The 25,296-nt window shown below is 35.9% G+C and overlaps 1 protein-coding gene across 3 annotated transcripts; it reads left to right on the forward strand.

Annotated features, from left to right (window-relative positions):
* Window positions 1-1,389: 1,389 nt before the first annotated feature.
* Window positions 1,390-25,237, forward strand: LOC143917434 (uncharacterized). 3 transcript variants are annotated; one of them, XM_077438982.1, is made up of 13 exons: window positions 1,390-1,748; window positions 14,674-14,865; window positions 15,416-15,490; window positions 18,438-18,590; window positions 18,684-18,787; window positions 18,869-19,079; window positions 21,000-21,139; window positions 21,216-21,351; window positions 21,438-21,518; window positions 21,599-21,856; window positions 21,933-22,550; window positions 22,626-22,867; window positions 22,975-25,237. In XM_077438982.1, exons 2-13 carry the CDS (start codon window positions 14,860-14,862, stop codon window positions 23,039-23,041), a joined length of 2,091 nt encoding a protein of 696 aa, XP_077295108.1. In that variant the 5' UTR covers window positions 1,390-1,748; window positions 14,674-14,859; the 3' UTR covers window positions 23,042-25,237. The 3 variants fall into 3 exon arrangements, with proteins under 3 accessions (XP_077295108.1, XP_077295109.1, XP_077295110.1); XM_077438983.1 differs by having other exon boundaries at window positions 18,872-19,079; XM_077438984.1 differs by having other exon boundaries at window positions 1,391-1,748; window positions 18,438-18,575.
* Window positions 25,238-25,296: the final 59 nt, after the last annotated feature.

Here is a 25,296-nt window from a genome sequence, read left to right on the forward strand (position 1 = left end):
AGAATTCCTAACCGGTGAGGATTTTAGAGTGCGGGGGATGAGTTGCTAAATTGGTTGGATTCTTATTCTTATTTTATTTCTCATAAAACTTTATGTAACAAGCTTTCTCACTTTCTCATATAAATTTTTACTTCACTAATGTGATAACTAATGTAATGTGCGGCGTGATTATTTATGTTTTTGGGCCAAAACCACAACACATTATCAATGGAGAAGAACGGCCTAAATGTGTTATTTGTATCAAAGGTTTTTCTGCGATACCAGCAAAGCCACTATCTAAAATACTCAGCGGTTGGGGATTTCCATCGGGTAATTCTGCTATGATTATAAATTCAGAAGTTCCGACGTAAATGAATCTAAATAAAGCAAATGCACGGATTACACGACTTACATATGTTCAATGAATTTGTTTTTAAATGCTACCTGGAAAGGCTTAGCAGGTAGTATTCTTGTTTATTTAATACATGTATAATGTAAAAAGCCAGGGGCGTCATTTGGGGCGGGGGGGGGGAGCTTGAATGGGTAGTCGCCCCCCCCCCCTAGATTTAAACGGAACTATCCACGTTGTTTAATGTATTATTATGAATTTGAATTAAAATACTAAACTAACAAAAATATAATATTGAAATTCTGTATAACATTGTCAGGTATAAACACGTCGATTTTTCCCAAAAAAAATGTTAACTCACAAATATATTCTATTTTGTTGTTTGTCTTGCTTTGAAAGATATTTGTAAAACTCGTTTATCCTACGAAACAAATTGTTGAATAGAATTGCCTTTCTATTACTGAAAAATTATTAAAAGAAAAAGTTCAAATTTATATACACTCATTCTTTTTAGTATAATACACCCCCCCCCCCCCCTCCTAAAAAGTCATTCCTTAGTGGTCAAAAATTTTGCCCCCCCTGGGAAAACGCACATCGGCATTGTTCAGCATTGAAAGGGTTAATCTGTGCTCTAAAAATTGTGTTGGGAAATGGATTGAAAAATAGGGGCGGGGGGGTGAGGGATTATATTATAAACAACGGTGAAAAGGAGATTGGAGCAAAAATGTGTTGGTACTCCTGATATAAACGAGAAAAGGTGATGGGAGAGAGGGGCGGGGTGGGGGGGGTGCAAGTCATTCATCAAAATGAAATATGCACAAGTAGACCACCGAATATTAACGTTATACGACCATTACAAAAGAGACGCTCCGTCGTAAAAATTGATGCGATATTATCATCGTTACGTTTATTATTCGCAATAAAATGTAACGAACAATATTCGAAACGAAACGAAACGTGGTGTTTGCAGGGTCGGCCGCGCGTCGGAATATGGCGCCACCGAGCGGACGAGAGCGCGAGCGAGGCGAGGGACGAAGGCGAGGGGGGCCTCGGCTAGCGCTCAGTGTCGCCGCGACTTCCGTACCGGTCGCACGCGTCGCCCGTCGCTCGCCTTTTGACAGCGACACAGACGACACGACACACCGGATCTGCCCTCGCATCGCGCTTCCGGTCGCGCCCCATTCCGCGCTCCGCTTTCCCCGCCTGGGATGAGTTCGACGCGGACGAGGAGTCGCGCAGCCAACGCGCCCCAACTCAACACCCGCTCCGCCACATAACCTGCAAGTGCAACTGCATCTGCATCTGCATCTGCATCTGCATCTGCAACTGCATCAGCTGCACGCCTGCACGCCTGCACGCCAACACCTGTCGTTACCGCAACACATGCCGACCGACCCCGCGATCCCATTTTATACCACTGGTGATGCTCATTTTCACATTCTAAGCAGAGTAAATAAATCAAAATCGGATTTGCATGTTTGAATCAGTGCGGCCGTTCGCGGATTTTGTGTGTGTCAAAAGTGTGTTCGAGAGCGCGCCAAAATTCGAAAGCGCGCCAATTCCGCCGACCGCCGCCGCTCGCACGACTCTCGAGTGATTGTCGTCCGACGGATCGTCGTGTGACTCTCGAGCTTAGGAAGTTTTGGTTTTGTTTTTTGTTTATTGTCGTCGTCGTCGTTTTCAGTTAAGTTTTGTGAAATTTATCGAGTTGGCGGGTCGTAGTGCGAGTTGTAAGTTTGTGAGAGCCGACGGCCAGCGCCATCTGTTGGCGCACTGGTGTACTAACGCGCTGCCGTAATTATGCTAAATTTTATTTTTACGTGCTTTATTTGCGTATTAAATTGCGCATTTTACGCTTAAAATAACAGTAAAAATATTCCGTGTCGATTTTGAGACTGTTGAACGTTAGTTTGTGTAGTTGGAAAATTCGATGTAAACTTTTCGAACGAATTGCAAGTCATATTATAATAAATCTAAATTTAAATATTTTATCTTTTGTTTTGTGAAAAGAAGTTTTTTCAAAATGGCTGAACGTAAAATTTTATCTTAGTATTTTACTAAGCTATTTTTTGTGTATATAATTGAAAAAAAATTCATTTCCGTTCGATTTAAATGAATATATAATCTTCTCTATACTTGATATTTAAATTTTTCTTTCGTGGCGACAATTTTATTTAAAACTATCTCATTTGTTTATTCTAAATCCAAATACATACATAATTTCCCATACATTTATTTTAAAAAAACAAAATCTTCATATGTAAAAATATAGTTTGAAATTTTTTAAGTTCAAAAAATTTCGGTTTGATTTCAATGAAAATATAATCTCCAAAAAAGTTCGAAAAGTTCAGAAATTGATAATATATATTATTCAAAAAAATACTTCGTTTCGGCATAATTTCATGAAAGTATAATCTTTCCACTTATATGTACATATATGAATTTTTATTTCGTATCACATTTAAATTTTACTTAAAACTTTTCTTCGTGTGTTTATTTTAAATCCAAATAAAAAGCTTATTATACACAAAAATATATGTACGTTTTCATTCAAAAAGTACAACTTATAAGTTAAAGTTTAAAAATAATAATAATATTTACAATTCGAAGCAATTTCATTTCATTTCTTTTTTCAAAATGGCTGAACGTAAAATTTTATCTTATTTAAATTTCATCTTAAAAAATTTCATTTCCATTCGAATTAAATGAATATATAATCTTCTCTATACTTGATATTTAAATTTTTCTTTCGTGGCGACATTTAAATTTTATTTAAAACTTTATCTCATTTGTTTATTCTAAATCCAAATACATACATAATTTCCCATACATTTATTTAAAAAAAACAAAATCTTCATATGTAATAATAATATTTACAATTCAAAGCAATTTCATTTCGGTTTGATTTAAATAAAAAAAATGAATCTTGTCCCTAGACGCTGTTTGAATTTTTGTTTCATGGCAACATTCAAATTCTATTTAAAACTCATCCTCATTTGTTCGTCTTAAATTCAAATAAATGCATTTATTTATTTAAATGATCAAAATTTTCATACTAAAAAGAATCGTTTAAGTTTTTGAGCATTAAACACGAAGTCTCGTAAAATGTATCAGTATGACATAATAGATAAATCAAATTTGCCTTACAAATGCACCGTGTAATATATGGAATTGTGTAAGTGTTCGATTTAGAAACATAAATTGAACTTTCTCCTTTCAAATATATATAAAAGTAGACTTGCGCAACCCGAATCGGTCCGCCGTTTCCCCAACTGTGGAACCCACCCCTGATGCGATTAATTTTATTTATCGCCACGTGGTCGACCACGTGGCTCGTAATGACCAATGAAAGCGAAAAATTCCAGCGTAATTCACGTGTCGATTATCGGAGCGTAGTTACAATTTATATCCTTCCGATCGTCAAATTGCCAATTCGACGATCGTAAATATTTTTATGCGACGATTCGACGACCGCAAGACATTTACTACATATATATATATATACTTTTGATATTGTTTGTGCAGTTCAAATCAGTTGGCTTTTTCCTTGCAATATCTACATTTCTAAAGAATTACCTCATGTGCGGTTTTCTGATTGTTGGCCGCATTGAAGAATTATTTTGTATCATAAGGATGAAACATTTTGCTATTCATATTATATCGTGATGTAATACTCTCTCGAGTGCAACTGCTCTTATCCCATCGCCTTGGTTGACCTACATCTACATAGGTTGATTTATCTAGCCGGGGTAATATTTATCTTGTATTACTTCAAGTAGTATCAAGTTGGTTGATGCGAGTTATGCAACGTTTCGTTTTGTTCCGCCATCACATCCTCCTCTCTTCCCTTTTACGTCATCGTCCATAATAATATTCGCACATACAAATCGAAAACTTTATTCATTTAAAGTTGTACCTCACGGCAGACGGAAAACTTCGCCGGTCTTCCTCCCACCACCCACCGAGACCCATCCCAACCCCACAAACCCCACCACCCACAATACCACCCACTCTCCCTCCCATCCTCCGGTCGGATTCCACCCCGAGGGGTGTATAAAAGCCTTTTTTTTTGTTTCGGTGTGTAATGTTTCGTTCAAAACCACAATTTCGCGATAATGACAAGAAAATATTACGCGCAATATAAATAAATGATGAATTATATACGTATGTACAATTCAATGGAAATCCTCTTTTGAATGTGCCTCACAAAAATAGGCTATTGATAAATATATTGCCTATACACAAATAATACATTCGTATAAATAGATTTTCTTCACAATATCGGTTTTTTTTTCTTTCTTATGCATATAATAGCTTTGAATTCTGATCAAAGATAACTCGCAACATAATGGGTTATAGTCGTGTGAAGTATTTCTTTCTACTATTTAAATGTATTTTTCGGTTACATTTTTAGAATCTCTGCCGCTTACATACATACACACATACATATATCGCTCCCCTCGTCTCATTCCATTTTATGTATATTTTTTTCTGTTTACCCAGCCAGTCTCTCATCCCCCTCTCATATAGAACTAACTTTCAGAGATAAAACTGTGAACATAGTTTTCCAAGTGTTACTTAACAGATGTTGTACATCAAAACTCCAGCAAGAAAAACCCTAACTTTAATTAACGCGACGAATATGTTTTATTTATATTTTACACTCCCATCGACTTGAGACGAACAACCCCCCCCTTGAGATTTTTTAATAGGATTTTATACTAAAATTATTTCTTCAAGATATAAATAAATAAAAGATTGCATTAAAAATAGAACGGACTGTTTCTTCATCTTTTTCGACAGCGACCCAGATTAGTGCTTGTACATAATTTAGTACAACGATAAATCTACATAAATACACTGCTAGATTATCTCGAGCGTTTTTGCTCAATCGGAACTTTTTCAATATACGTTTGAAAGCTTTGTTATATTTATACGAACGTTTCGAGTAATCGAATTATTATATAGTATATATGTACGTTCTGGATCTAATCAAATTGCTTTTTATTGTGTTGTATCGTCTAGTACGAGGGGTATGATATTGCTCGTAATAAATTTGAATTATATACGTATGTATGCATGCGGGTGTTTTAGAATCGCTCCTCGAATGAATCTGTGTAAAGTCAAAATGGAGAAAATAAATGTCGGAATTGTATTCTCATGGTAATAGAATCCCATGCCGAGCTCATTCTGTATTCCAGTCCATTAACATATTGAGTCTCAAATAGGGTATAGCATTGATTGAATGAATGTTTGCCCGAGTAGATTAGTTATGAAAGACAAGTGACGTGCCACGTCATTGGACGCGAACCTTTTTAGTGTGTGTGTTTATGTATGCATTCTTAGTTTCTTTACGAGCCAAACTATGGTTTATTATTAAAAGTTTATTTGTGTGTCGCACGTTCAAAATCCAATTTTCTCTCGGCGTCACGGTGAACTATTGCCGGAAAAATGAGGTCGTTATAGTAATCGAAAACACGACAGATCCGGCACATAAAAGTCGAGAAAAGTACAGTGTATTTTCACCTGTTCGCTGCTTACAAATTATCATGTCGGACACGCCACGTTGCACTTTAATATCGTAAATATTGTTTATCACGTCTTAATTTCATTTAAGTCACATGTCTTCACTTCCGTTTTCGGAGCAAGTGGCGCATCGCATAACATCCCCTCCCCGAGAATCAAAATACAAGTATAAGCTCTGAATTTATTCAGGAAATGATACTATTCGTTGCTTCGTGAACATCATTACAAATTGTAATACTGCCGATTGACTTTATTTAAGTCACTTAGTTCTTATTTTATATTGCTACTAGTAGTGCTACCCGGCTTCGCTCGGTAAATGGAAATGCAGTCTAGTAGTGAAAATACAGTCGAACTATGAAAAAAATCTTCATCAGTTTTTTTATTAAATTTATTTGAATCGAAAAACAATAATATTAATTAACGACAGACCAATTACAAACGTCTTTGACCAATCCAGCTAATTACAAACAACTTTGACGACAGCCAATCAGAAACGAATTACAAACGCCGTTTCGGTTTTATATACAATATTTTTTATTTTACTTACATATGTGCAATGTACCAGGAAGGCCTAATAGATTAACCCGAATGCGCCTTCCTGGCCAATTACAAACATCGATATACAATTTTTAGAATAAATTTAACAACCAAACATCATCGACACATGGATGAATTTTGATAAATTTTTGATAAACTTACGTTTTGGGAGCATATTTTTTTATATGAATCAACTAAATTCGAGATGCTGTTTGTGAGAAATGGGTAACGGTTGCCAATTTGTTGGAACCGTTTCAATGAACGTCAGATAAATTGGAAAACTCTGATAGGAAACGATCGACCTGGAATTACAAACCGAGGTGTGGCCAGCAGCAACCAGTGGGAATCCGTGACCACTTTGTTCGGAAGCATATATGCTAACCACTAACTAGTCCACGCTTGTGGCCAGATATATGAAAATTACTTACGTGTGTGGTTCCATTGGACAAAACTGGTTCCAATTACATGACTGGCTCTCGTCACTAATGCATGTGAATTCGTTTCTGGCAATCCTTTGACGACGAGATTTCCCCCGCGTGTTCGACTCGTTTCATTACGCCTTTCATAATTATTTACAAAGTACATATCGTCACAAATCCCGACCGCCGGTATAAATCGGTTTTTGAATATGAAACGTTCTTCTCTCGCCGGTTGTTGACTTCTCATTGTTCTGCTGCAGCGTTTTAATTACATCCGGCCGCGGTAATTATTTTCCCCCGAGCACCGCCCCGACACGCCATGTTGGTTTTTTGAATAATCTCTTTTTTATTATTCAATTACGAGACTCTTTAAAAAACGCTTTTAATATAAATGCCTCGTTCCATTTGTCAGCGCGGAAAAAATTCTCAATTTTGACGTTAATCCGCCGCTGACCGTGCCAAAAGCGCTCGCTGTAATCGATCTTAACTAGTTTGGTATCTCAATTTCAGATTTAAATAAACGTTAATTATATCACGAAAGGCGATTTTCATGATGATCAATGTTAACATTCACAAAGTTAAAGATATAAAAAACATTAGTTTGCAATGAAAAATTGATCATAAAGCTTTTTTTATTGCTTTGGCAGACATTTTGCACCAATTTTGGTTGAATTAAGAATTTCAACCGCTATAAATCTAAGCAGTTATACATACATATGTATATAATAGAATTTTGTAACCATTGAGATACTCGTGTATACTGTTGATTTATGTATGTTATACCACAAGTTATCTATTTATTTATCAAAGGTGGAAATGTATTTTAGATATAATATTTTAAACTTGTTGTCTCGAAGCAAACAGAATTCATAAAAAGTAACGCTAAGTACACACCAAAAGCGATTTCTCTCATTATTAAAAACGATAAAAGTGTTTCTTATTTTTTATTTATTTTTTTAACAATCTACGTTATCCCACTTATCGGTGAACGTTAAATATTTAGTTAGATAGCGAGCTCTCAATGGAAATCTTATCACTAATTTTACCCCGGCGCTCCTAATAAAAATTATAATGCATATCTTACATACAATATTCTTATTTTTAACATTGTTATAAACTGAAAGATTTAATCATCTTAAGTCTGTTTAAATAAACGATAAAAATTAATTGCATCTCGAGGGTCGACTGTTACTTGCACCACCTCTCTCCCACATACTGAACACATGTATAAATACACATGTACTACCCATTGAATAATATCTCATTCCATTAACCGAATGATTGATACTGCCATGTACAAGTATATGAATATCGAATTCAATTATTCACTACACGCTATCGGAATAACTCATCAGGTGTGGTCAGCCTAATTGACAGAGACGATTTTAAGATTAAATAAGTATCCGCAATACATACATATATGGTATGTTTCAAAGTCCGTATGAAATTTAAGCCGAGAGTGCTTCAAGACATACATATGTAACTTCGATATGAATGTTCAGTATATGGGTAGCATTTACGAGAGTAAAAACACTCGAGATAAATTAGTGCACGCATCTGGCTTTCGGATATGCAAGCATGTGTCACTTTTACTGTTGGTTTTAGTTCTATTTTTGATTCTTGGGTATGAAACTGTTTACATGAGGATTTTAATTGGTATGTCAATTCGTTCTATAGCGGAAGTGCGGTTTGTGATAAGTTTTTTTCCCCTCCAGTACGTACTGCATTGATTGCGAATCGAATTGCATATTTCGCTTTCTGAAATCGTTTCTGTCTTGGTTAGTTTTTCAGGCTTCGAATGGAAAGCTAGTTTTTAAATGTACCTATGTATTATATTAAATTTCCAACGTTTCATTTTTATTAAATTCGGTTCATAATCAAGTCGCTTTGTGCATGATACTTTGTATTGAAATTGTGCCAAAAAATTCGCGTTTCAAATTTCATTTGATTGCAAGACAGGGCTGTCCAAAATTTGTGGGGCGAGTTTTAAATTACATAATTAATAACATCACATGATAAATAAGACGTATTAGCCTATTGAAGTCTATTAAAGTTATTTATGAACCTTTTTTTTATCTTAAATACATAAATAAGAAGTAAAATTTTGATGTTAATCTTATCATCTTGAAAATGATAAAAAAATATTGTCTTCTTAAAGTTTAATAAAAAATACCACGTACGGTATGAGTGTTAGTAGTTTTATTTAATTTGTCATTATACTAAATTAGTATTTTGTCCGTTGAAACTAAGTGGGTTGATTTGCAGAATAATAGTAACTACGCTAGTTACTATTATTGTGCCCGTTGATATTTCAACGAGTAGTTTTGGAAAGGAATTAAATATATACATATACCACACCCGAAGCTATTGTCACTCACTCCACGCTGCCCCCTCATTTCATCCCCGCGCTCTCGCCCGACCGCCCGCGTACAATTGAGTATGTATCTTGTCAGTGTTCAAGGCGCAATCTCCTGCATTCTTATGAACTCCTGACAATTGTAATATTTATTTTATTAATTCTCCATATGTACTGAATTAAAATAATACAAGAAATATTCTTTCAAAAAAAATTAAATAAAAATATAATATAGCTAAGTTAAGCCTTACTACATATTAATCCACAACTTCAGTCCATGCAAAAAACATACATATGTACATACATCCCTTCCGTTTTATATATATTTATATGATATTATATTTTATATAAAATAATAATAAAAATAAAATATTTTTATGTAATCGAAACCGTAAGGGCGGTTTCAGACTAGCGTATTTTTCTGCGCGTATATCGTCGTTTCGGCTTACGCGCTTACACGCGCGCTACATTTCGCGCTTCAAAAAACCGGACTCGCGTACACGGGCTTATTCCAGCATGTTCGCTCCAACCGGTAGTGGTGATTTAGTATCAGCGTGAATAATACGAGCTTATAAGCGCGTCTAAGCTCGTACGAGTTGCGCGTATGGAAAACGACGCGCCTATACGCGCCTACATGCACTTCAAAAAACGAGATTATACGCGCGTATAAAACGCTAGTCTGAAACCGCCCTAAAGGCCAAGCGGAATTGGTTTAACTTTCCAAAACAGCCGATAGATGTCGCCACTGCATCTCGGTAGGCTAAAAGCGTTTCGTTTAATATCCGGTCTAGACTTACTCCCCTTGATAAAAAAGTTTAAACAGTTTGTCTCAGTACGTACCTTGAAAATCTTACTTAAATTCATTGCACTGAAATCGATTTTGTTGCACTAATATTTTTTTATAAAAAAAGGAATTTGAATAAAAATGTTAGTTCAAAATCGGGGAGTCGGCTGTAGAAAGTGTTTCATTATTCACATAACTAACGGTAGTCGTGATTTACTTTGGTCTTTGCTTGGGTCGTAATAACTCACCTCAATACCACTTATCTGCACCACTACAGTGTGCATCATAAATATGTAAGGTAGTTACGGCAAAACTGAACTTTTAACCGTTGCATTTCCTTTCCTCTCACAATCAGTTATGGTACATATATTATATACATACAAATAATAGTCATTTATGTATGTATGTATATCTCCACTTTTTCGTAAGATCGTGAAATGTGAACAAACTCTATATGTGTCATACGTGTGACCTTTTAACCACTTGGGGGAGATAGTTGCTTTTAATGTTTCCAGTATCCGTTGCTTGTTTGGTTCTAAATTGTATGTCTTTGAGGTACATATACATGAGACTGGTTCGCGTGAATGTAAATGGGTGGGAAAAATCGATTGAATTAATTCCTTTAAATATAATATGGGATTATTATACGTAGTGCTTCTAATCTTGTGGTTGGAAGTCTATTGTTGGCTTGTAAATTAGGTATGTATGTATATATGTATGTATTTGCTAGTTGTTAATTAAAAAGTCGCTAATTGATTTGAATGAAAACTCATTGCTTTTTTCACATCGGATGCTTCAATCGTCAATATTTCTATATTGGTAATTATATTGGGCTCGTAATGAGTGTCGTGGAAAATTTTTGGCTTTTCCTGGAAAATCGCCAGATGTATTTGTAGCGAATAATTTTGCGATTCTATAAAGCGGTGGGTGGAATTTTTTTTAAATTAAATTAAGAAATAAAGTCAATATGTGGACTATTATTTTTTTAATACAGAATTAAAGCATATGTTTCAGTCCAAGTGTACATTTCGTTCGTTCATGAACGAACTAGTTTGTTCAGACACGAACCAATCAGGCCAGTTATAGGCCGAAAACACACAGCAGTGAATGTGGCACGTGGTTTTTTTTAGATACTTTTAAACATCTGAAAAAAATGAGCCGTACCATGCACAGATTCATTAATTGCCCGGCCCGCCCCGCCCCAAAATTACCTTCTGGGCCTTTTTTCGGTAAAATTGTATGCCTGTATTTATTCTTGCTTAACAGTGATCGATAACGGTTTATCCCATATTGGAAGAAATGTAGGAGACCACCCACAGCGAGGAGCCACGCACACGATGTGCCGTTCACCGCTGTGTGTTTTCGCCCATATTGTACACGGTAGAACACATTGACAAACGAACTACATAATTTATCCCATCCTCTATGTATGTATGCTTACTCTGGGTTGCGATATTTTAGCGGAAACGGGAATAATAGCAACGTTTTAATGTGGTTTCCACGGGATATCCTCTTTAAATACTTTTGACGTTTTGACAACTAAAACTTAGACACCGGGTCTATTTGAAGTTAGCTTTTGACTGTTAGCCCTTAAACTAATAGTTCGTGTGTGAACTAACTAGTATGTTCATGAAAACACCGGAGTGAACACTTGGATTGTAACATATGTAAACATTATATGTATATTTTGGACTTATTATACCTACATATGTATATCGCACAAAGGGCCGTATGTGGCTCCAAAGCCGCGGATTCCCGGATTTAATATTGAAATTCAAAAATTACTACATTTCTTAATCTATTTTATTACTTAAAAAAATTCTACTCAAGTTTTCGGTTAAGAAATAAGAATAATGTTGATAATACATACATAAGTATCTAAAAATCAAGTTTAATGGATATTTTCAATATTTTTCTGGATTTTTTTGCATTATTGTACATTGCGCTATTATACGTGCTCAGTTCCTTTATTGTTAATTGTATTCTTTCGGGAGGGGGTTGTAGAATGTTGTCGAACAGTTTTCATTTTCTTTTCGGCTTAAAATCTCGTAAAGGCGCATACTTTTGCGTTTATTGCGAGTAATTTGTGTTTATTGCATTGCAGAAGATTCTCTTCCTCTTTTTGTTCTCGAATTTCCCCTAATGTCAGTAGGTACATACTCAATAATTTCCATTTCTTCTGTATCATCGTCTTCTCCAGCAATATTCAAACTTGAACATCAAAAAATAAGCAATGCTTTTGTACGATCTTCAATGCCGGAAGAATGCTATAACATCCCGAGAGGAAAAAGGCAATTTAATCATCACATCAAACACTGAACATAATTCTAGGGTACGTTCAGCTTATGTACATATGTATACGAGTAATTTCATTGGTGCGACACGAATTTATCATTATCACAAAATGGCGAATTAAATAGTCGCTATTCAAACACTGATTTAGAACCTATAATAGTTGTGTATACAATTCTCAGATAAGATACATCGTAAGTCAAACTTGTATGTATTGCCGTGGAAGATTTTTCTGAATGTGTCAATATTGACGATTTTCTTTTTTTTTGTATTATTCAAACTATGTCATTAGAGCGTATCCTGGATAAATATTGAAGCACTTTATTTTACGACGTGCGAAATATTTCACCGGAAGCGTTCGAGATAATGTCGGATTTGCATGTCCCTTTTCGCACGGGAAAATTGAGACCTTTCGAATTCGTAATGAATTTTTAATGGAAACGATGAGGCTGGATGAAGATTAATGGTCTGCTCATATTCTCCTTTATTGCAACGGTAATCAGTTCAACCTCGGCCACATAAACGACTCGTCGCCAATAGAAGATGTCCGTTATTTGATGGATGAAAGACGACCTGGACAAAAATTATCCTTCGCACGTGACAAGGTCTTCCCGATCAAAAATTAATTGCCTCTCAGTGACGATGCTCATGTTTGAATCGGTGCCAACTACATATTATACAATGTTGAATGGATATGTCGTACATGTTTTATACCATCTATTGATCGGATTTCATGTATTGGCTTCGATCAAATTTAGCTGCAAGTATCAAATATAACCAGCGGCGTGGATTAGTGGTTAGGATATTATGCTTTCGAGCAGAGTGATCACGGGTTCGAGTCCCACTAGAGTCCCGTTGCTGGCCAGACCTTGGTTTGTGACTCCAGATTGATAGTTTCTTATCAGAGTTTAAAAATAGAATCTCTACGAAATAAAAATCGCGTATACTAAGCAGTTTTCAGTTAGACCAATCAGTTAATTTCCTATGATTGAATTTTACGATTTTAATACCGACAGGATTTTTGTTCTAAAGTGGAAGTGGCTTTAATATTGCATCCTACTCGCACACACACAATTAAACTGCACGTATTGCATTCTGCTCTGACACATCTCGGCTTGTATGCGTGCAAGCACGATGCAATGCTGCGGCCACGTGTTACAAAGGTAATATAACTACCTGAATGAGTTTTTTTTAGTTAAGACCCATTCAATTACGATTTTAGGCTAGAATTAGTGGATGGGAAAATAAAGTATTCAGTCATTCTAGTACAAATTTTCATTTCTACATACAATCTTTAATAGGGCATGCTTAGCTCTACGTTTTATACTGGGTTGATACGATGCAAATAACTTGGACCTTACTTGCAACGTGGCAACAGGTGATCCAACCGCTCTTGAACGTTTTGGATGTCCAAGCTACTTGCATCGTGTCAACCCGGTATTATGGTAACAACACACTCAAGTGCGGCACGGCATACTTGGATAAACTCCAGCTGTGATGAGCGTGTCTTTTTGTCAATGTTAAATTGCTCCTACATTTCTTCAATTATGGGAGACACTGTTAAAGTTGTATCAATATAATGATAAAATAACACCGAAAACACTCCAGGGGGTGAGTTTGGCAAAGGATTGCGATGGTACAGACTAGGCATGCCGGCGGTATTTTTTCATGTCCATCTAAAACTATCTAAAACAATATACGTGCCGTGTACCACTCTGCACCTTTAAGCCTTGGTCATTTTTACTCTGGTCAGCAATTCTCTTGGCAACGTTTTTATTTTCGAATTGGGGTAGGCTTAAGGAACAGTATACCGTCCGAGACAGTTGAGTCCTTAGGTTTTTAACTAATAAAGTTTCATTGCCGAATTGGGGCATTGTCGACAAGTGCTCCTTTCGAATACATTTGAGGCAGTTTGATCCAAGCATAAATGTAAACTTTTGACGCTTTCCTCTCGTCATCGTGCGTTTTCTTCGTGCATTCCTCTTTCTCGCTCTCGTTTCGAGTGACAATTTATTAGAGTGCTTTGTAGAGGTGGGTCGTTCGTACGACTGGTATAGGCGTACAGTATAGTCATTTGTGCTCTATTCATAGTGTGCCCAGGACCTTATAGTCCCGGTAGCGGGTAGGGGTAAGTGGAAGCTTTTTCCTAGTTGTGTACTTGCTTAGTCATCAACTTTTATTTCCTGCTACTACTACTATTTATGTGCACAGAAGTTCTATTCGGAAGCTCTCTTTCATACGCTCGTACCCAAGACTTGATATTGTAACGCGTACAATGTACGTACATACATACATCCATGCATAATACCAGCGCGCTATAAACCCTGCGATCAATGATTTTGATTTATTTATTATTAAAAAGAAAACTTGAACATTATTATTTTTCTTGTTGTTATTATTATATATCTAATAAAATGAATATTGTTTTCAGTATCGTAAAAAAAACATGGAAACTAACTATTGAAAGTGATCCCCCTGTGTAATTAACTTTTGGTGATTTATTCATTGCTACTTGTGGTGTTGTAATAATAATTATAAATTAATAAGTGTCCGTACTTTTAAATATAACAAGTGATATTATATAAAAAAAAGTTTTGAGAATCTTCAGGGGATAATTATGATGGTGTGTATTAATTTTTTAATCGCATGTACATTTTTTTGCCTTTTATGTTTTGTTTTTTTTTTTATGAAATGAATACGTTGCAACTAATGTAATTTTAATTATTTTTTATAAGTAGTTTTAATAATGGTCCTGATAAAATCCACACATCAAAATTTCATTAGTTCTAATATAAATATAAAAAAAATTAAAAGTTCGCTTATTAGACTTTTTTCCATTAAGGGAACTATTTAGTTTCGATCTTTAGATGCTCATTAGACAGTTAAGGATCTGAAATAAGAAGATGAATAATTAATTGTTGTCTTGTCTCATAATGAGCACTGATTGCATTTTAAGTCAAATGCACTTTTAATTGATTGGAATTTCAAAGAATCAAACTTTTAAAAAAATCGCTAATTTATATTATGTTACTGCAACGACTGTTTTGATGACTAAATAATTGATGTAATTTGCTATAATCTTTTTTATTTATTTATTTTATTATCTTATTATTTTACATCAATGAAAAACTACGTCACATTGATAATCTTTTTTTTTTCTTTTTTCTTTTCAGCGTTCGGAAAACTTGGACGTGTCCCTGTCGGTGCCCCACCATTACAACAACAACGGCTACATTATGAACGACCAGGTAATTATTACACGTCTATTTCGAGTATAATATAATCTGGAATTGTGAAAATTTGAATCTCGCACATCAATCGTCGGATTACGCCATTTTTCGTCCTCCCTTCGGGCGCATTTTCCGGCGATTTATTGGTCTGCATTTGTACTAACGAATCGCATGTGCAACTTTTCCTTTTTGAACGAAAGCAATTTTCCTCGTAATTTACGACGTCCGTCATACGTTCGCGTCGTCCATATTGAAAACAATCGTTTCGCAACCATAAATTACAACCTTTTACAAACGACGGTGCAACGGGGAAAATGTCCGCCAGGAAACGATCCATCATCGGGAGAATCGAGGGTGGGTTGGGGAGTGAGAGACGTGCAACTCTGACGATCCCCATTCTGCTCGTTTTTGATCTTTTTTGCGCCAAAAGCCATTCAAAATAACGCAAACTGGGTGTAAAATCAGCGACAGGATGTTGCACTTCACCGACCTTTCAGGCTGAATAGTTTTTTTCTTTGAAATGATTTTTATGATTTTAGTCATCCTTTCATGTATGAATTAGATCGTACTAATGGAATGTACAACGACTAATTTTTATTTCAGAAACGAAAATGATGTCAATGCATAAATATTATAATAAGGGCAAAAAGTAAATATATATACATACATACATAAATATATATACATACGTAAATATACATATATATACTAGTGTGGGTGAAAACACACTGAATGGTTCGTGGCACGTGTTATTTTTTAAATACTTTTAAACATGCAAAAAAACACAGCACCCCTAACCCATATACATAGTACACAGTCCCAAAAATCACCCCCTGGAGTGTTTTCGGTGATATTTTATCCTTGCTTGACAGTGATCGATAACGGTGAATCCCATATTTGAGGAAATATAGGAGAAACATATGCACCCGAATTCGGTTTGGGGAACACCCACTGTCACAGCGGGGAGTCAATGACATGACGCTCCGTACCGCTCAGTGTGTTTTCGCCCTATAGCTCAAGCTGGCAACTGCACGTAAAACACAGAACGAAATATATTCTTTAGTACATTCTATATGGATACATTCATATGTTCGGTAATGTGTACGTGGCGTATCACAGCAGTAATCGACAAGATCTCTTCATATTATACAGCATTACATGTCAAAACAAGTATGAACGTGCCGAAAACGGGCGGTGCTGTGTAGAAGTAGTCTTTTACGTGCAGTTTTGTGCCGAGCTGTTGACGCGCAGTGCTGGATAATAAAAGCGATGTACATATTATATTTGTATGGTAACATGGGATGATGAAATTGCATCGTGGAAGACTTAAATCAACAACTTATCAATCAAGTTTTAAATTTTAATTTCAAGTTACAGAACCAGAGTTAATTTCAGCTCTACACTTGTCAGATTTAATTTTGAATCAAATCTTTACAAATTGTGTGTCGTTTTTCAACAGTCAAAAAATTTGGCAATGGTATAATATTTTTTGATGATTATTTTTCTTCAACATCCTCTAAATCTGACGATTTATTTCTAACATGCTAAGCAGGCATGCTTATAAAATACTCAGTTTGAACATAAAATTAATAGCGCGGACGCACTGAATCGTACGGCATGGCATGCCTAGATATATTCCAGGTGTGATGGGCATATCCTCATATTGATCGTAGTATTTTCGACAAGTTCCTCCTACATATGGGAAACACCGCTATCGACTACTATCAAATCTGGTTCGGTGATTACATCGCAAAAGTGAATCGCTACCAGGATAACCGCGGCTACGAAAATCGCGTGCGCGGATCTCCCGATGATAATGTTAATAATAAAAATCTCGTAAAAAAAAAACATTCGTGCAAAATAATTTGAGCAGTTTTCTGTACTCCTGGAGATCCGCGCACGTGATTTTCGTAGCGTTGGCTATCCTGTTAGCGATTCGCTTTTGCGACGTAACCCTTTTACCGTCAAATCTATATCAATGCAAGGATAAAATATCACCTAATACACTTCAGGGGGTGAGTTTTGTCCTGGATCGCATATATCGCATAGCATAGAATCAGGCGTGCTAGCGTTTTTTTTTGTATGGGCAAAACTATCTAAAAAAAATTTGTACCATTCTGTGTGTACATTTAAGTTAAAGAACATTAAAAACATTAAAACTGACTTTTTTATGAGCAAAACATGTTGTAAATGAATCGCCGGCTTATCTTTTGATCTGTTATTCCTTTCTCCTTTCCTTTAAGCCTCTTCCAGAATGCATTGAAAAATTCTAACAAACGCCCTTTCCCTCTGAACACTTCACCGCAGCAGTTGCGAATGTTTTAACAAAAGAGAAAAAAAAACCAAGCATCACTTGAATTCAAGCACGCCATTTCGAGAAAGAGGTAATGCCATTATTAACTTTCAGACATGAATAATTATTATTTAGCAAAAGGCAACGAATCACACAATCAGTGTGCGTTTTTCATTCGCCTACTTCGTGATGGAAATAATTAAAAGTTACAAAACGTTTACGAGCCGGCCGAAGGAGTTGATTCAGCTGAAAATTTGCCTTGCGCACGATAAACTTTACTGCGAATTAAAACTTGTTACTGTTGTCGCTGCGAAACTCTCAATATTACTTTCCTTCCACCCTGTGATTGACGATTTATTAGTTCAATTTCGACAAAGTGTCGCAACATTGTATATATGTATGTATGTATGTAAGACTATTTGTGTCGTAATATATTTACACCCGAGACACTCGAAAATATAACACTTTGTTTTTATTTTACGTTCCATTACACGTAACACGGCTTTCCCATTTTTCATGTCGCCAACAGGAATTCTTCAATAATACGTAACAAACGTGAACTCCGGAACGCCAAGCGAACGCATCTATTTCTAAAACTTCATTTCGTTCCGTACACACCCAACATATTTACTAGTTTCATGTTATTATGTATATATGTTTCGAACGTTTCAGACATTTCACACGCCGTCCTTTGGAGATGAGGAGTTCGTCGACATCCCACCGCTGCACATGCAACAGCAGCAAATGTCCGGCATGCAACATCACCAACAGCACTTGCATCAATACGCCCAGCATCATCACGGTCCGCAGGTCCGACCCTCATATGTAAACCAATTTTCATTATTATTTTATCGCTTTATACTTTCATATGACCAATCGAACATTGAATGTATACTTATCGATGTTGTATCGTTTCAGATGGGCATGATCAATCCGGCACAGGACGGACTATCTTTAACTGACGGCCAACCTTCGTACCAGCAGCCTTTGTATCTCCAACCGCAGGAGCATCCAATACACAAGTTCGTATTATCTCGTTGATTTTGTGTGTGAAGGTTTTAGGTTCGATTTGTTTAATTGTTGGTTTTTTTTTGTATTAAAAGCAGCACGTACGGTAGCCCACAACCTGCCGGCAACTACTTAATCCAACAACAGCCTGGAGGTCCTAGGTTATTGGTGATGCAGCCTCCGCAGCAGCCCGGATACGGACGGTCACCGCCTCAGCCGAGTCCCGCTACTCCGGCTGCTGTTGCCGATCCTCACACTACGACGAGTGAAGATAGTGACGATAGCACACCTCATCACACTCCGATGGTGAGTTACATTGTCGACTTTGTGCCGTTGAAATTTGAAAAAATACCCGTTTCTTTTGTTTACTGCTCCTACTCAAAATTACCTTGATTCACATCTTTTGGGGTTTACTAATGTTTTTGCCGTTTTGTTGATATGATTGTGAAGCACATTATTGTTTTGTTTTTAATATGGGAATGCTTTTTTTTTTTAAGTGGTTATATTATACATCCGTAACCGATCGATGCGTTAATCCATATTGTAATACAGTTTGACCTGTTGCAAAGTCCCGAAATTTAAGTTGAAATTTCATGTCCAAAATTTTATTATCATTTAAGAACCAACACGTGGTTAATGCGTTGACCGAAATGCTCGCTTCATATTTTTAAACGTCATATTTATTGACCCTTTCAGTTAGACGTATGTCTGTTTATCACGCATACGTCCGTATTGGGGGGTTTAAATTTGATAAAAAACATATTGACATACCAATGGCAATTTTTTAATAAACCGGAAGGGTCGATAACGATAAATTTGTATTATTGACTAAAAAAAAAAAAAATGCTTCCTATTTTTAACTGCCTTATATATATATATATATTATATTATACACACACTTTCAGCATGTTAACTTTGTTACGTCCACTTGAGTCTCTTTATCTCAAGTAAGCTTTGTTAATTTGTGTGACCTTTTTTCAAATGTAAAACGTTGCATGGTTTTGGGTTTTTTTTCGAAGCGGAGCTCACTCACTCACTCGCTGGCCAGTGTCGGTTCTTAAGCCCTGCCTCGGCGACTCCCGAGTAATCATGCTAATCTCCTAATCCCTATGGCGATCGCTCGAAACTCTTCACGTCCGAAGTGACGTTTCATCCAGGATGTGGCTAATGATAAAAAAAAGTTTCAACGTAATCAATCATGAATGATATCAAATTAGGCATGCTCGATTTGTTTGATTTGCGAACTTCTGGATGAGGCACACATGCGACATATAAACTCACTTGTCTTCATTTTTTTGTGGATTAACGCCCACAAGGCGGTGAATTATATCTTTTACTTTATTTCTTATGGGTACGGCTGCCCGGGGATGCGGAGAGCTTTTTACCAATACATTATTGCTCGGCGAGTCGGCGACCGTTTCCCAAACATCATCAACAGGTAACAAGCCGGCCATGATGCCTGCTCACTGGCAAAATACCTTCCCATAGCACGCTTTACTTCACTTGTCTCTTATTCCGCCATGGTTTTTATTTGCAACATACTAAACTTTCCCCATTCTTTGCTATTTATATATTGAAAATAACCTCCACTTTGGTTTCATTGGCTTTAAATTGCTTATAATTTTGGTTCTTTTGATTTTTATTTACATCCATAAATGTTTTACTACATATTGAAACGACGTTATTTTTTTATTTTTAAATCACATGCAATATTTTATTTTATGCAGTGTTGTATTTGTAATGACACAATACGTTAATTTATACTGAGCATGGTTGATTGTGATTATTTTATGGATACAAAATCTATATACTTATTCATAAAGATTAAGAACACATTGGTTATGTAACCTAAATACTTAATATTGTAATATGCTATGGCTCTCTTCCTATTATGTATTTCTGGGGCGAAGATTCGTAGTGTTGATGTGGAAAATTGCATGAACTTTTTCTATGTACATTCCAATGTGTGCTTAATCTGACAGGTTTTGCTGATGTGTCAATATTAAACAGAAAACACTTACTTTTGGATCATTTTTTTTTATACTTTCCTTCATTTTTATTGGTGTTTGGTTAAATGAATTTATCTTTGCTAACAGAGCATGAGCGATGAGTTAATATGAACACTTGAAAAACTAATATTGTTTATTAAATTTTAAATCAAATGTATGTGAATTTTATTTAAAAATATACTTGACAATTTATACTTCATGATGATAACATTTTCAGGTTGGAGTTGGTGGTGCAGTAAAAAGGCCTTCACCGGAACCAGCCGGTGTTGAGAGCGGTCACCAATTACCGAAGCAACTCGCTAAGAAACCAAAAGTGCAGAAAAAAAAGAAAAAGAGAGATCCTAACGAACCTCAAAAGTATGATAGAATTGAATTTTTATCTGAAATATATCCATATGTTTTGTATTTTATTACATTTGTATATTTTTTACAGACCAGTATCGGCGTATGCATTGTTCTTTAGGGATACACAAGCAGCTATCAAAGGGCAAAATCCAAACGCTAGTTTTGGAGAAGTGTCAAAAATTGTAGCTTCAATGTGGGATGGCTTAGATTCGGAACATAAAAGTGTATGTAGTATTAATTTATTCTTATAAAAGTACATAATTGTGTGTGATGTTTTTTTTATAAAATTAATTTGTATATTTTATTACAGGTATATAAACAAAAAACAGAGGCTGCAAAAAAGGAATATCTCAAAGCACTCGCTGCATATAGAGCGAGTCTAGTATCAAAAGTAAGCTATTATTTTACATGTGATCATTTGATGTTAAGTAAAATATTGAGTGTATTTAATGATTGTTATCATTTTTTTAGGGTGGCAGTGAGGCTGAAAGTGTTTTGTACGGAGCAGGTGGAGGGAATGGCGGAGGTGGACCTTATGGAGGATTTTATCCTGGTGCCGGTGTTGGTGGCGGTCCTGCCCAAAACTACGGTGGAGGACAGTCTCCACCAGCGCCTTCTCGTTCACCTCTCGTTAGTCCTCCTCATCATCTGTCAATGATCGGAATGCACCACGCTCCAATGGGACCACCACATCACCATCACCAACAGCCTTATATGCATCATACACATGTAACTTTCAAATCCGCATCATACTAATAATGTATCTTATCGAATATTTAAATTAATATATTCGCATTATTTATAGCAGCAACCTCCATTGAATTCGCCCCACCAATCACCGCAACACCATAATATGCCTCCGGGTCCGATGGGACCGCAAGCACAGCATATGGGGCCGCAGGGACCTCCCATGAGCAACCAAGTACAACCGCTAGGATCTCAAAATCAACAAATGCCCCAATCGGGACAGTCGCCACAGCAGATGAGCCACCAAGGTCAACAGATAAACCAACAGGGACAGGTGCAACAGATGAACCAGCAGGTCCAGCAGCAGATGAATCAGCAATCGTCGCAGATTAGTCAGCAATCGCAACAAATGAATCAACAGCCGTCGCAGTTGAACCAACAACCGCAGCAAATGCCATCTCAAATGGGACAGCAATCTCAATTAGGACAACAGCCACAGCAAATGGTCCAGCAGGGGCAACAATTGAACGCGCAGAATCAAATGTGCCCCCAAAACCAGGGCTTAGTACAAAACCATCAAATGACCAATCAAAATCAACAGATGGCGAATCAAAACCAACAAATGAGAAGTCCACAAGGACAGAGCGTCGGCATGTCCAATCACCAATCGCCGCCTCACAACGGCCAACAGAATCACCAGATCATGAATTCGCATCCTCAACATAACGGATCACAAGTGCGTTGCTATCGAAATGTTATTCTTTTCGGTTTTGTCTGCAGATTTTTCTAATTTAATTTGTTATTGTTTTAGCAACAGCAACAACAACAGCAGCAGCAGCAGCAACAACAACAACAACAACAACAACAACAACAGCAACAGCAGCAGCAGCAGCAGCAGCAGCAATCAAATGGTACACCAGATGGTGGAAGCGGTGGATCAGGTCAAGGCAGAACTGCAGCTTGCATTCGACACGGATGTACGAATCCTGCAATTGCAAATAGCGAATGGGAAGATGAATACTGTTCTAATGAATGTGTTGTTAGTCATTGCAGGTAAGCCTATACGTGTTTGGTTTTTTGTTTACGGTTGTCTCAGTTAATCTCAGTTGATCTTTCTGATCTGTTTATTTTTATAATAATAAAATCTTTTTTGTTTGCAGAGACGTGTTCAGTTCATGGGTAGCTTCCAATAATAGTCAAAGCCAAAACTTCTCTGCTGTTAAATAGGCCACACAATACGCCTTTTAGGCTAACCGTATCAAGGAGTTAACAACACTCATTAAAAGTATTTATTATTAAAATGTTACAAAACTGCATTTGTACTGTAAATAGTTTTTTTTTTTAATTGTTATATTTTTAAATGTGTTGGTTGCTAGTTAGTTTGTATTCGAAATGAACATAATGTTGGTTATATATTGGTGAAGTAAAAAAAAGTTCTCTTTTCTCGAGTCTTATAATTTGCTGATGATACGAAACATTTAAAAAGTAATATTTATTACGACTTGTTTGTTGAAGGGGCCTTAAATGCAAAAGAAGCTCGCAACGCGAGCCAGCCTATCGCTGATTATTTTGCAGTTGAGTGTGAAACCCTTCATTCAATCCTAATAAGGGGAGAACTTTCCTAAGTTCAGAGTGCTCAGCCACTTAAATATGACGGCAATGTGAAGGAAGCAATATATATAATCATATATATTATACATAAGTTTAGTATGAAAAAATTGTAAGTTTAATTTGTTGTACTATCGACTCAATAGTAGATATTACATATATTTATGTACAGCATATTGAAGTCCTATAATATGTATAGCGACTAAATTGATAATCATTGAATAATTAGAGAGGCTTACTGAAAAGCGAAGAAACTCAAAAACTGTGTAAACGCCGATGTGTCACCAAATTAATTATACATGTGCATATTTTGAATATAAAACAAAAAAAAAATACAATTGTATAATTGGTTGATTTTGAATGTTCTCTTTATAATGTAAATATTATATATTAATGTAATATGATGATTCTTAAAAATTGTACAAGATGCCATATTTACTACACTATATAGGTGAGGGTTGTTTATTGAAGGAAATTGTGAACTTTGACTTTGAGCGTGATGCTTAACTTGCGTTACGTGTGTATGCATGTGAAGTCTTCAATGCCCTCCAATGACCGACTCCAATAGAGATCATGCTCCCACGGGTACAATAATCATTGTTTCGGAAAGATTGTTGCGATAATATAATTATGTAATTATAGAGCATATCTAAACACATTATTGAATAAAAATTATCTTGTACTAGGTTATTCCTTTCATTTGTCTCATTTGTTATATTGGAATGTATTATTATAGCCCAGTTAAGCGTATAAAATGGACGATAGATAGTCTTGCGTTTCGCAAAGACTAATAAATTTAGTGAGAACATCATCTACTGGTGCTGATAGTCTGCCCTGTGAACAGGGATTGAGCGGGTTAATTGTAAATTAGTACTGAATTTCTGTTCCTTGTAAATCTACGACGTCGACAGTCCGTTGAATGAGAGAGCAATATAATGTGATTCTTTTTAAACATTGTCAATATGTATTACAGAAAATTATGACCAAGTAAAAATAGTTCACCGTGAAGAATACCGTTTGCTAGACGATGGATGAAAGCAATTTATTTATGTAAAAGGAGATTGCTTTGAGCAAAAAATCAACTGACATTATTAAGAGTTGTAGACCAGAGTTGAACAACAGAGCAAATACGAGGTCCAACTTGTGGTCTGTTCATTGGTAGGTTGTATGTGTGATTCGCACTCTCTTATCTGCTCTGCTAATCAACTCTGTTGTAGACCACTTAGGTAATTAACAGTTAAATCATTCAATGGATGACAAATCAATCAAAACTTATTTGTTCGGCATTTTTATCAATGCCAAAGTCCAAACGTGGAAGTATACTTATACATATACATTTTCCTAGAGAAAAAAAAATACAATTATTCACGTGATTAATCAATTTAATAATAAATAAATAAAAATCCATGATTCAAATGTACGTATGAATCCTAGTGTATGTATATTTACATATATTTAAATAGACCATTTAAATGACAATTAGGTATAACGTTAGACATTCATCATATGATTAAATTACAACATTAGAATAGCGTCAATGAGTAAAATTGTGTATATATATTATTATATAAACTGCATCAAAGACCGTTGATTTTCATTCTACACATTCTTCATAGTTAATTAATGATACGAACTTGCTGAAAAAATACCCACGGCGAGTTTCTCAGTCGTGGGTGTGGTCCAACATTGCAGCGGTTATTTTGTTTCGTTCTTTTCGGGGATAATCTCTAGGAATGTGATTTTATTTTGCATGAGATGCAAATACGACTCTTAAGCAATAAAACGTCATCAAAATTGGACATTGTCAATTGAGCGAAATTAAGGAAAAAAGCAAAGAAATTACTGTTTTTCAAATGTACGTGGAAGATTGTAAA

Source organism: Arctopsyche grandis, chromosome 9 (genome assembly GCF_051622035.1).
Source record: "Arctopsyche grandis isolate Sample6627 chromosome 9, ASM5162203v2, whole genome shotgun sequence".
In the NCBI taxonomy this organism is placed as follows: domain Eukaryota; kingdom Metazoa; phylum Arthropoda; class Insecta; order Trichoptera; family Hydropsychidae; genus Arctopsyche; species Arctopsyche grandis.

Coding starts and splice junctions, on each gene's coding strand:
- LOC143917434 (XM_077438982.1), top strand. Junction 18,788..18,868: donor CAGGAGCATCCAATACACAA/GTTCGTATTATC, acceptor TTGTATTAAAAG/CAGCACGTACGGTAGCCCAC. Junction 22,551..22,625: donor CTCAACATAACGGATCACAA/GTGCGTTGCTAT, acceptor TTATTGTTTTAG/CAACAGCAACAACAACAGCA.